The sequence below is a fragment of the Oncorhynchus kisutch genome, linkage group LG16 (genome assembly GCF_002021735.2).
Source record: "Oncorhynchus kisutch isolate 150728-3 linkage group LG16, Okis_V2, whole genome shotgun sequence".
Taxonomy (NCBI): domain Eukaryota; kingdom Metazoa; phylum Chordata; class Actinopteri; order Salmoniformes; family Salmonidae; genus Oncorhynchus; species Oncorhynchus kisutch.
The window spans coordinates 20696302-20710041 of NC_034189.2; the positions used below are offsets into that span (position 1 = coordinate 20696302).

The 13740-nt window shown below is 41.0% G+C and overlaps 1 protein-coding gene across 1 annotated transcript; it reads right to left on the minus strand.

Moving 5' to 3' along the window:
• Positions 1-5589: 5589 nt before the first annotated feature.
• Positions 5590-10321, minus strand: LOC109906458 (uncharacterized). The gene is made up of 6 exons (XM_020504163.2): positions 10181-10321; positions 9714-10058; positions 8756-9100; positions 6973-7074; positions 6138-6193; positions 5590-5885 (listed from the first exon to the last, which is right to left on the minus strand). Exons 1-6 carry the CDS (start codon positions 10269-10271, stop codon positions 5730-5732), a joined length of 1095 nt encoding a protein of 364 aa, XP_020359752.1. The 5' UTR covers positions 10272-10321; the 3' UTR covers positions 5590-5729.
• Positions 10322-13740: the final 3419 nt, after the last annotated feature.

Genomic DNA, 13740 nt, shown 5'->3' on the forward strand with positions numbered 1-13740 from the left:
AAATGCATAAAACTGAGTGTTTATTTATTTACATTTGGCACAATTGTCCCCCCCCAAAAAAACGATGTCCTGAACGTGATTGTGGGAAGGGCATGTTTTCTTAATAAAAGAGAATTGCTACATACTAAGGGAGAAAAGTGATATCGGGGCACACATTTTACATTCAATTGTTTATATTTCTCGTAGAAGTTGAATAACACCTGGGGTGGCATAAACGCCTCAAAATGCGTAGCATTCCCTTTCAAGATCTATATTTTTGTGTTTTTAAGGAATGGACGCCTGACATTAATTCCCCTTCCCGATTGTTTAATCGCCAAATAAAATATTTAAAACCATGATCTTGTTTGTTCACTCTGGGTTGATCGTGCCCTTTCCAAACAAGGGTATTGTACATACAATTTTGGGAGGGCTGGCCACACGAGATTACAGATGTGGTTACAGGTCATGTATAATTTCTGTTGGTGGTTAGCCTATGATATTTATAAACTCATATTTAACCATTATCATATGACTGACTGGTAATGAGATCCTTTTGGTGTGCCTGTGCTCTCGGTTCCCTTTGAAGCCTACTGCCCTCTGCTGGGCACTGGCTGGTATGTTTCTCAAAATACCCTTACTTACACCACAAATATTCCTTAAAATTTCTCAATCTAAAGGCACAACCTAGATTCGGTCCGTATCTTAACTAGTTGAACATCAAATTACTCCAACCTCGTGAAAGTGATGAACTGACACGTTTTCATTTCAAAAACAACTTTATATCAAAGTAGTGCCTTTGATTTAACGGCTTGCTCAGTTCGGGCGAGAAGACCCATTTGACCTGATGTGCTTCTACACATTAGTTTTGCTATATAAAGTCGCCATAAATGTGGTGAAGGACTCAATGGAAAGCAAATATCAACCAGATTGGCGCACATTCAACAAATCTGATCTAACTAACTGGATATTCGTCAAATCCGTCAATTTATTTACTGTAAAGGGCCCACAATGTCGGAACTTAAGTCTGATTTTGAGTTATTTGTCTGGTTTCGCTGCATAACATGTAGAAGTTGTCCCTTTTCAGATTAAGAAGTGACTGCTAATAGGCTGGACACTTTAAACATAAGTGTCAATTTTAACAATGCTTTTTTTCTGATAACTAGTTCATTGCATTCGCCTTGGAGCCCAGTTTCATAATATGACCATATGTCCCAGCTGCTTGCCATAGTTTTAAAGTAATCATGAAAAAACAGGCCTTATTAGGGCATTTTTCACCCTGCCATCTCCTATTAGTTCTATTGAGCACCGTGGCACCAACTTGCCTTCCGAATGTTCTATTCCCAGTTTATTGTTCTACATCACAATGCTTTGCTATTGTTGGCAATGAGACCTGCCCACGTTGCTGGTAGTTCAAATGTTCAAACAGCAAAACATTACCCATGGAACTCTGAGGTCATCCCATTGTTTACTACAGGGAAATATAGGTAAGTCTGTCTATTTTGCCAAATATCTCACTGTATATTTAGATTTTACTCAAATGAGACAATTTTAAACATGAGAATCTCCTCTTTCTAATTATTAGTTAGACTTGCCAGCTTACTCTGTTGTCATCAAACGCTATCCCTGAAATATCCCTTGCCCTTGGAACGCTGAGCTCCCCTCATTGTTTTCCTATGGAGAGGCATGCTGGTATATTTCTCCAAATATCTCGCAATTTGTATATATGGATTTTTTTCAAGTCGGACACCATTTTAATCATAATAGTCTCCTCTTTCCAATTACATAAGTTTGGGCAGCGTACTCTGCTGTCATCGATCGCTAGACCAGAAATAGTCAAAAGTTGCTATTTTTTTCCCCTACTTCATCGTTATGCAGACATAAGCACACTTGGCATCATTGAGGTGCGGCTGTTTACTTTCTACACAAGTTATTATTTTTCAGTTTCTTCCAAAGAACTGATTCTAGTGGTAAGATAAAAAGGGATACATTTTTTAATGTATCGGGGATTTCTATTGGAGAAGCAGTTTTAGCTTATCTTCATACTGTACTGTCTTTGCCTGTGAGTCAGCTAGCTGATTGAGGCAAGTGTCCCATTCAATCTTTTTTAGTCGATATTCTGTTGTAAATAACTGTACTCTAACATTTTAAATCAACACGGAGTCTATATTTAAGCAATAAAGCCCGAGAGGGTGTGGTATATGGCCAATATACCACGACTAAGGGCTCTTCTTATGCACAACGCAAGGCAAAGTGCCTGGATACAGCCCTTAGTGGTAGTATATTGATAATATACCACAAAACCCTTAGGTGCCTTATTGCGATTATAAACTGATTACCAACGTCTCTGTCGAGACTCCACACTGTCCTTTCCCACCTGTACAAAAGGAACACCTATGTGAGAATGATATTCATTGACTACAGCTCAGCGTTCAACACCATAGTGCCCTCAAAGCTCATCACTAAGCTAAGGACCCTGGCACTGAACACCTCTCTCTCTGCAACTGGATCCTGGACTTCCTGATGGGCCGCCCCCAGGTGGTAAGGGTAGGTAACAACACATCTGCCATGTTGATCCTCAACACGGAGGCCTCTCGGATGTGTGCTCAGTTCCCTCCTGTACTCCCTATTCACTCATTACTGCATGGCCAGGCACAACTCCAACACCACCATTACGTTTGCAGACAACACAACAGTGGTAGACCTGATCACCGATAACAATGATACAGCTAATGTGAAGGAGGTCAGTGATCTGGCCATGTGGCGCCAGCATAACAACCTCTCCCTCAACGTGATCAAGACAAAGGAGATGATTGTGGATCACAGGAAAAGGAGGACCGAGCACACACCCCATTCTCATCGATGGGGCTGTAGTGGATCAGGTTGAGAGCTTAAAGTTCCTTGGTGTCCACATCACCAACAAACTATCATGGTCCAAACACACCAAGACAATTGTGAAGAGGGCACGAAAAAGCCTATTCCCCCTCAGGAGACTGAAAAGATTTGGCATGGGTCCTCAAGTTCTACAGCTGCACCATCGAGAACATCCTGACTGGTTGCGTCACTGCCTGCTATGGCAACTGCTCTGCCTCTGCAAGGCACACTGCCATCCAGGACCTCTATACAAGGCTGTGTCAGAGGAAAGACCTAAAAATTGTCAGACACTCCAGCCGTCCTAGTCATAGACTGTTCTCTCTGCTACTGCACAGCAAGCGGTACCGGAGTGCTAAGTCTAGGTCCAAAAGGCTTCTTAACAGCTTCTACCCCCAAGCTGTAAGACTCCTGAACAGGTAATCAAATGGCAACCCAGATTATTTGCATTACCCCCCTCATTCAGGACTTCTCCTTAGATGGGGGGCTGGTTTTGTGGCTGTTGTACTTCCAGAGCCAGATGACTTTGTAGAGTGGTGTGAGGAATCAAACTGTCCTCATTACCATCAAGACCAAAGAGATGTGCATAGACTTCAGGAAGTGTACAACACCTACCTCTGCAACATCTATCAGTTGTCAGAATATAGAGATTGTAGAGGAATACAAATACCTGGGTGTCCTCTTGGACAATAAGCTTCAGTGCAGTAAATGTACAGACCTGATCTACAAAAAGAGCCAACAGAGACTGTACTTTCTCAAGAAGCTGGGATCTTTTAATGTAGATTGTACTATACTGACTCTGTTTTACAAATCTTTCATTGAGAGTATTTTAACTTTTTGTATAGTTTGTTGGTTTGGCAATGCCACTGTCAGCCAGAGAAATATCCTGAGAAGGATTATCACCACAGCAAGCAATGTACTTGGAGTCAAACAGACATGCCTGGATGAGATCTTTAAGGTCAGGGCCCTCCGCAAGGCTCACAAAATCATTTTAGACCCAAGCCACCCGGACTTTGAACTACTCCCCTCTGGGCGCAGGTATAGGGCACCCCTCAGCAGGAAAAGAACTAGACAATAATCTGTGCCAGGTGTGATATCCCTCCTAAATAGATCAGGCTAATGTTCCTATCGACTCAGTAAGGCCAGCAGGCTAGTCTTTGAAAAAATAAATTATAATACTGTTTTATTGGTGTGTAACTGTGATGAAAGTTGTATTTAAACAATGTAATTGTGAACAAACTATAGCTTCAAAAATGGTCAAAACTATAATGTTGATCTCAGATGGTCAGTCAAAACCCTTTGGATTTCAGTGGTTCCATTTCTCCAGCCCCATCCCTCAGCTGTTAACCAAACAAAGGGGTCGCATCTTTGTTGTTTGAATCCCAGATTGTCCTTTAAATAAACATGATTTTGGTTAAAATTTTGTGTGGTGTGATTGTGAGAGGTGTTTTAGAGATAATTCCATCCATAAGCAAGCAGAGACCAAGTCTTTTCAGGTCAGCAGGTTCATATTGATGCGGGGGTGTATTCATTAGTGTACACAGAAGCAAAACATTTTGCAACGAAAACAAGCGTTTGTCATTAGACAAGTTCAGGTTCGTGTTTCTGCACGTTTGGTTCCTAGTGAATGCACCCTTGGTAAAATTTTATAGGCCCCTGGTGAGTTACAAAGTATATAAAAGGACTTTATTACAGACAGAAATACTCCTCAGTTTCATTAGCTGTCCGGCTGGCTGGTCTCATGATCCCACAGATGAAGAAGCCGGATGTGAAGGTCCTGGGCTGGCGTGGTTACATGTGGTCTGCGGTTGTGAGGCCGGTTGGACATACTGCCAAATTCTCTAAAACGACGCAGGAGGCGGCTGATGGTATAGATATTAACATTCAATTCTCTGGCAACAGCTCTGGTGGACAAATCCTACAGTCAGCATGCCAATTGCATGCTCACTCAACACTTGTGGCATTTTGTTGTGTGACAAAACTTTTTATTCCTTTTATTGCACCTATGATCAGTCAGATTCTTTAGCAAAGGAGAAATGTTTAGTATAGGAGAAATGTTCATTAAAAGGGATGAAAACAAATTTGTGCAAAAAATCTGAGAGAAATAAGCTTTTTGTGCTTATGGAATATTCAAGGATCTTTTATTTCAGCTCATGATACATGGGCCCAACACTTTACATGTTGTGTTTATATTTGTGTTCAGTATAGAATTAATTGAGCGTTCATATGTATTAAAACCTATACTGTAAATAGTTGTGGCTGTACTTTTGAAACAAGGGTTGAGAATTTATAATTTCCTTTTGTGGGTATCCCAAAGATAGTCTCCTTTTCTAGAAACCCATATAGATGGTAAATACCATCCTACTATATTGTAGCAGGTCCCATGTGGCTCAGTTGATAGAGCATGGTGCTTGCAATGTCAGAGTTGGTTGTGGGTTTGATTCCCATGGGGGGGACCAGAATGAAATAGTATGATAAATGTATGCACTCACTACTGTAAGATGCTCTGGATAAGAGTGTCTGCTAAATTACTAAGATGTAGCTAGCCATCATCATATGACTGACTGGTGATGAGTTCCTTTTGGTGTGCCTGTGGTCTGTTCCCTTTGTGGAAGGCTTACTGCCCTCTGCTGGATAGTTGGTGTACACACAGATCAAAGAAGTCGAGACAGCTCTGGGACAGGATGGTATGTCCTTATCAAAGTCCCCTTACACACACACACACACACGCGCTCCCTCTAGTCATCTTAAATATAGATATATTTTAAAGTTTATTAAAATATTTAGCAGAATTTCTGTTAATTATGTTCACAGCATATTACTTTTACAATTCACTCTAAATGGCATTATATAATTGCATTCTAAAACTATTGCATTATAAATCATGAATCCCAGTTCCACTCATGATGACCTTTCACTCCAGAGTAAACCACATTCATGTCCGTCGCTCTGGTCTGTCTCTCTGGTTCTGCTCTCCTCTTGGTCTTCCTCGAGGAGAAACTTATGGCAGCATAGTTCAGCTCCTCTCCCTCATCTCTCTGTAGATGAGAATTAGTCAGATAGTCTACCTCACAAGGTAGAGTGCTGTGTACAGTTGAAAAAGATGTGTGAAAGTCAATTACAATACTGGGCTGCTAGCCATTTTCATTTAAACGATACAATGCAATTTTACTGTGGAAATATATTATTTTGTTCTTTACACAAGTTGTCACATCCTTTTCAGATGTAATGCTATTTTTAATGTGCTAAATTGTTCATAAAGGGTTAGGTAAACAGGTAACATCATCTACCTCCTTGTCAGGACAGGAAGGGGCTGTAACACCACTTTGAGGATGTTGAGGCAAACCTGCTTGACAAAAATTTGGATTATTAGGACAGTGTACATTTTGGGGACAGGATGTGCCAGTGCCAGTGCCACTGCCTGATGTGCCAGTGCCACTGAGTGTACAAAACATTAGGAACACATGCTCTTTCCATGACAGACTGACCAGGTGAATCCATGTGAAAGCTATGATCTGCTATTGATGTCTGTTCTTAAATCCACTCCAATTAGTGTAGATGAAGGGGAGGAGACATGTTAAATAAGGATTTTTAAGCCTTTGAGACATGGATTGCGTATGTGTGCTATTCAGAGGGTGAATGGGCAAGACAAAAGATTTGTGCCTTTGAACAGGGTATGGTAGTAGGTGCCAGGTGCGCTGGTTTGAGTGTGTCAAGAACTGCAACACTGCTAGGTTTTTCACGCTCAACAATTTCCTTTGTGCATCAAGAATGGTCCACCATCCAAAGGACATCCAGCCAACTTGACACAACTGTGGGAATCTTTGGAGTCAACATGGGCCAGCATCCCTGTGGAACGCTTTCGACACCTTGTATAGTCCATGGCTCGATTAATTGAGGACGTTCTGAGGGCAAAAGGGGGTGTAATTCAATATTGAGATAAAAACCACTAATTCATTCACACTCTTTCTTAAAACACCCCTCAATCACTTTCATGGTTATTATTGCCGCAACATTCTACCGTAATGATCATCACATTGTATGTATGTATGTAATCATATTGGAAGGTATGTGAATGAAAACACACAATGGCAGTAGAAACAAAGGGCCTTAATGATACAGAACCTTTCTTCCTTCTCACACAGATGAGGACAACGACTGCGATCAAGCTCAAGATGTTGGATACGATTAGAGCCAGGAGCTTGGGATCCACCAGATCAGCAGGGCCTGTGGTTTAAATTAAGTTGTTGATATTAATTCACAGTTAAACAGATATACATTACCAGTCAAAATCTTCTTTATTTGTACTATTTTCTACATTGTAGAATTACAGCAAAGACATCAAAACTGAAATAAAACATTTGGAATTACGTAGTAACCAAAAAAGTGCTAAACAAAAAAAAATATATTTTATATTTGAGACTCTTCAAAGTAGCCACCCTATGCCTTGATGACAGCTTTGCATACTGTTGGTATTCTCTCAAGCAGCTACATAAGGTAGTGACCTAGAATGCATTTCAATTAACAGGAGTTCCTTGTTAAAAGTTAATTTGTGGAATTTCTTTCCTTCAATCAGTTATGTTGTGACAAGGTAGGGGTGATGTAGAGAAGATATCCCTATTTGGTAAATAGGGTCCATATTATGGCCAAGTCCATATTATGACAAGAACAACTCAAATAAGCAAAGAGAAATGACCGTCCATCATTCATTTAAGACATGAAGGTCAGTTAATGCGGAAAGTTTCAAGAACTTTGAAAGTTTATTCAAGTGCAGTCACAAAAACCATCAAGCGCAATAATGAAACTGGCTCTCATGAGGACTGACACAGGAAAGGAAGACCTAGAGTTACCTCTGCTGCAAAGGATAAGTTCATTAGAGTTAACTCCACCCCAGATTGCAGCCCAAATAAATTCTTCATAGAGTTCAAGTAACAGACACATCTCAACATCAACTGTTCAGAAGAGACTGCGTGAATCAGGCCTTCATGATCAAATTGCTGCAAAGAACCACTACTAAAGGACATCAATATGAAGAAGAAACTTGTTTGGGCCAAGAAACACAAGCAATTGATATTAGACCAGTGGATATCTGTCCAAATTGTATATTTTTGGTTCCAACCGCCGTGTCTTTGTGAGAGAGTGGGGGAATGGATGATCTCTGCATGTGTGGTTCCCACCGTGAAGCATCGAGGAGGAGGTGTGATGGTTTGGGGGTGCTTTGCTGGGGACACTGTCAGGGATTTATTTAGAATTCAAGGCCCACTTAACCAGCATGGCTACCACAGCAGTGTGTAGTGGTACTCCATCCCATCTGGTTTGGGCTTAGTGGGACTATCATTTGTTTTTCAACAGGACAATGACCCAACACACCTCCAGGCTGTGTAAGGGCTATTTGACCAAGAAGGAGAATGATGGAGTGCTGCATCAGATGACCTGGCCTCCACAATCACCCGACTTCAACCCAATTGAGATGGTTTGGGATGAGTTGGACCGCAGCATGAAGGAAAAGCAGCCAACAAGTGCTCAGCATACACTGTATGTGGGAACTCCTTCAAGACTGTTGGAAAAGCATTCCTCGAGAAGCTGGTTGAGAGAATGCCAAGAGTGTGCAAAGCTGTCATTAAGGCAACGGGGGCTACTTTGTTTAATACTTTTTTTACCCTATGATTCCATATGTGTTATTTCATAGTTTTGATGTCTTCATTATTATTCTACAAGTAAAATAAAGATAAACCCTTGAATGAGTAGGTGTGTCCAAACTTTTGACTGGTGCTGTACATATTTAATTTTGTAAGCTTAGCCTTACACCCTTTTACAATTTAGAGTTGCATCAGCACATTCATTTTAGTTTGATTGCTCTTGAATTATGACAGGTACAAATCTAAATTCAGAGTTTAAAATCAAATACCTCCAACATCCAGCTTGGTCCTGTTCCCAAACAGTATTTCCCCACATGAGGCCACAGCACAGTAGTAAGTCCCAGCATCAGAGAGGCTGAGTTTCCTCTTGGGGAGGTTGTAGACACAGCTCTGTGTAGGAGACCCAGCCACAGGGCTCTTTTCACACTGATCACTCCTGTCTCCGTGGGTGTAAATGATTCCTGGATGGGATTCTCCTGAACTATGTCTGAACCAATAGACACTGTGATCTCCTGAACAGGTCTTAGTGTGTATTGTACAGTTCAAAGTCACAGAGTCTCCTGGCTGGACAGACTCAGACTGCTGAGTAAGATGCTGGTTCCTGGAATCTACATCTTTTACACAATAAAACCAAGGTTCTAGTAAATGTTTGTTATATTACAATACAACCACGTGGAGAGCCTGATAGTCACATGTTAATACATTTACACTGAGTGTACAAAACATCAACACTTGCTTTTTCCATGACAGACTGACCAGGTAAATCCAGGTGAAGCTATGATCCCTTATTGATTTCACCTGTTAAATCCACTTCAATTGGTGTAGATGAAGGGGAGGAGACAGGTTAAAGAAGAACTTTTAAGGTTTGAGACATGGATTGTGGGGTAAGACAACATGGGCAGTAGGTGATAGTAGGTGATGATAGTAGGTGCCAGGTGCATCGGTTTGAATGTGTCAAGAACTGCAACACTGATGGGTTTTTCAAGCGCAACAGTTTCCCGTGTGTATCAAGAATGGTCCACCGCCCAGAGGACATCGAGCCAACTTGACACAACTGTGGGAATCATTGGAGTCAACATGGGCCAGCATCCCTGTGGAATGCTTTCGACACCTTGTAGTCCATACCCTCCGAATTGAAGTTGTTCTGAGGGCAAAAGGGGGTGCAGCTCAATATTATGAAGCTGTTCCTAATGTTTTGTACACTCAGTGTATATATATGTTACTTACCCCCATACATCAGAAACACACCCTTCCCGAAGATCATGGCATCGTAATCGCGTGTAGCACAGTAATACATCCCCATATCTGATGGTCTAGCATCTGAAATAGTCAGCACAAAACTGGGTCCATTCTTCGTTGCCATATACCGGGGGTTGTTAAACTCTCCAAAGAACTTTGCAGTATTGGCGTGAGTGTAAAGAGACAGAATTAATACTGGGGCTTGTCCTATTATTATCTTGATCCAGTTGTAGTAGTTGCCATCTTCTTCTGACGTGAGGCATTCCAAATGAACTCTGTCTCCAGCCAGGAAAGTCTTTAAGACATCGCTCTGGCTGATTTTAGCAAGAGACCCTTAAAAACAATAAAGCATTCATTACTTACTTTTTCTTACTAACTTTGTACAGGTTTTTGTCTCAGCTGTTTCTAATCAGACTTGAACCCTAACCTTACGCGCTAAGTTAAATCAGCCTTACCTGTTTTAAACATCAGTAAAAATATGAGAAACAGTTGGGTTATTGTATAATTCCTTCTCTGATGATAGCTTCTCATGTGTAGACTAGTCATCCTGTGTGTCAGATGAGAGTGAGAATCAGAGGGTTATGGGTGTATTTTTCTACTTGGCTGGGTGATGGTCCACAGGCCTGATTGGCTGCTCAGTGAACTGTAAATACACTGAACAGGACAACTTTACCCTCCCCTCTGACTTTTTTCTGTCCTCATGTTGCACAACAACAGTTTCCATTTTCTTCAGAAAAGCTATCGAGATATACACACCATATGGACCATATGAAACATCCTGGTCCTCATTTCAGTTCTTTAATTTAACTTTTTTTACAGTAATACGACATGATTATGATTGGCAAGCTCCTATCTACTCACTCATAGATGTATCAGTAGCATTAACATTATTCATCAGAATGACAACTGCTTAAGAATGCCTTCTCCAGTACTTTAATTCAAGAGTCTTGGACATTGCGGCAAATTATTTTCTATCAGACAGAAAGAATACTATTCATGCACTTTTTTTGTGACATTATATAATTGAATGCATACATTGAGGAGTGTTTCCACTTTTCCTTACATGATTTATCATTCTATTCATCTCAAAGTGACCAATATAGGCCCTCACCAACAGGGTGAATCTTGCTCTATGCTCCCTCAAATCTACTCTGTAGATTACACCTATAAGGGTACTCCTTCATATTTCTATACTCCCAATACTTTCTCCAGTTATGCCATTTGTAACACACTATTTCACCTCGAAGATGAAAGTCATGACAACAACAGGTTGTGTTCTGTAAACATGTGGGATGATTGTTGTTCAGACAGAGGGTGTGGTGAAACTGGTGGTGGAGACCTTGGTTCCATCTGAAAGGGTATTCCCTACAGCAGGGTTCCCCATCTGGCTTTAGTTGGCCCCCCAAGTATTCTGAGCAATAAAAAAAATCAAATTAAAACTGTGTGGAATTGTCATTGTTGGACAAAAAAAGAAAAGTTTAAAAAACGCCAGGAAATCAGCTCCAAGTGAATTTCATTTCTGAAATCTGTTCCCAAGTATTCCCATGCATTATAAAGGGACACGACATGATCGTATAAACATGTAAGCAAGGTTTGAAATGATTATGTTTTAGTCAAACATTATATCTGTTATGGCTTCTTTCGGTTAATTTGCAGTCTACAAATGATTTGTAATTATGGACCGGCCCCCGACCATCCGCTCAAGAATATTTGCCCTGCGGCTGAATCTAGTTGATGATCCCTGCCCTACAGTACATAGTGCCCTTCTTTTGACCAGAGAGCACACAGGGTGCCATTTTGGAAGCTCATTTGTCATTTGGTTGATGCTGTAGGTAGATAACGGTTTTGGTAAAAGTAAACTAAGCCTTGATAAGTGCATGGCCTTACTGCACCTTGCTGTCCTAATAAACAATGAGGACATGAAAACCGTAGGCTAGAAGTGTAAGAGGTCAAATTACAGCTGTGACATTTGGTTTTCAACTTCTTCCAAATCTCTCTGTTCAGAACAAATACAGAAATTGAAAAAGTGCATGATGACCAAAGACATCACAAGGCTCATCACAGGCCTTAGAAACACAATAATACAAATTATCTGTGTGCAAATCAAATTGCATTGGTAGCAAACTATAACACATAAAACACATGTCACAGGAAATATGAGGTGTGAAATCAAAAGTACCTAAGAAAGAAACGTTTATAGCAAATGCGCAAAGGCATGACGTCTGTTTGTTTAGTTGTTGAGTGGAAACTTCTGACCACAGAGATCTTTGTATGAGGTGTGTGTTGTTTTCCATCCCTGTTCATACCAGCGAGGTGACACTGACCACAGGCCGGGGATGTAGCGTCTGCAGCGAATGCATCAGATGAGAGTCTGCAGAGAGGGTTGACACCTGCCTCTGTACACTCAACATTAGAGCAGTAGGTCTATTGTTTGTGGATGCATTCACTCTGCATGCAAATACATAATGGATGCACTATGACTGAAGCAGTCCTACAAGAGCTCCAAAGTGTTGAAGATCTTGCATTAAACACATTTATGGTCTTTTTAAAGATAGCCCACTAAAGTACAGTTATTGTACTAAACAGAAGATGGCATTGTGTAGGTGTCCCAAACCACAGGTCTGCAACATACAGTATCGTTGTACATAGTGCATTAAATTAAATTCAACTGTATTATGATAACAACAGTAGGTATTAGTTTGTCTTTATTTGTACTCCTCCCACATTGTGCACAAATCTAGTCTAGATCCTGGGGTTTTTTGGTTTTGATTTTGCTCAGGTATTTATAGTCTGGAAGTATGGACGGAAAGATATGTGGGGCCTGATTGGTGAGAAGAAATTGTGTGGTTTAGAGAGAGGAGAGAGAGAGAGTTGACAAGAACAACAGATCAGTGTGGTGAGAGCTGATAGCTCCAGGTCAGTCTTCCTGTGGTTCAGGTTGTTTGTCTTCAGCAGAGAAAGAGAATGGAATATAACTAGGTCTATCAGTGACAACATTATACACACAAATTATTATTATTTTTTGTCTCTCAGACAAATGTTATCATGAGTGGTCCAGTGTTGTTCACCTCAGCATAAGAAAATCTCAATTGCATACTCCTCCAGTTCTCTCCCCTCACCTCCTTCTCAAAACCATTTGGATGAGAAAGCCAGAGGTCCCTTCCCTCTGACTTTGTCCTCCAATGGGTTTTGAGAAGGGGAGAGGACGCGAGGAATATGCTATTGAGATTCTCCCCAGATCTCCCTCAACACCGAGCTGCTCCTTCCTGTCTCCCACACTACAGGAAGTGATTTGTTGCCCACTGCTCCCCCCTACTCTACCTCGGGCCCCAACCATAATGCCCGTCACAAGAGGGTTTTTGACTACTTGGAATAGCGGGGGGAGAGCACAACAACAACAGTCAACTCTAAAATAACTATTCAATATACACTGAGTGATCAAAACATTAAGAACACCTTCCTAATATTTAGTTAAACCCCCTTTTTACCCTCAGAACATCCTTATCTTCCTAATGTTTTGTACACTCAGTGTATATTTATTCGTCGGGGCATGGACTACAAGGTGTCGAAAATGTTCCACAGGGATGCTGGCCTATGTTGACTCCAATGCTTTCCACAATTGTATCAAATTGGCTAGATGTCCTTTGGGTGGTGGGACATTCTTGATGTACACAGGAAACTGTTGAGCCTGAAAAACCCAGCAGTGTTGCAGTTCTTGACACAAGCCGGTGCGCCTGGCACCTACTACCGTATCCCGTTCCAAGGCACTGAAGTATTTTGTCTTGCACATTCACCTTCTGAATGGCACACATACCCAATCCATATCTCAATTATCTCAAGGCTTTAAAATCCTTCTTCAGCCCTAGTCTAGAGTCTTAAAGATGGTCTTACCAAAGGTAATTTAGCTATGTGGTTTTGAATTTTAAGACCTCTTTTTAGGTAGCCCATGCAACAAAAAAAAACCAGATATTTCTATCTTAAATTGTTGAATTATGTTAACTAGATTTCCGCAGTG

What these genes read in the sequence shown, in the direction of transcription:
- LOC109906458 (XM_020504163.2), bottom strand. Translation starts at nt 10,271, where the DNA reads ATGACTAGTCTACACATGAGAAGCTATCATCAGAGAAGGAATTATACA. An exon ending in TGTGTTTCTGATGTATGGGG is followed by an intron (nt 9,101 to 9,713) that starts GTAAGTAACATA and finishes ATTGTGTAAAAG; the next exon opens with ATGTAGATTCCAGGAACCAG. An exon ending in CTGTGTGAGAAGGAAGAAAG is followed by an intron (nt 6,194 to 6,972) that starts GTTCTGTATCAT and finishes TTTGTCAAGCAG; the next exon opens with GTTTGCCTCAACATCCTCAA.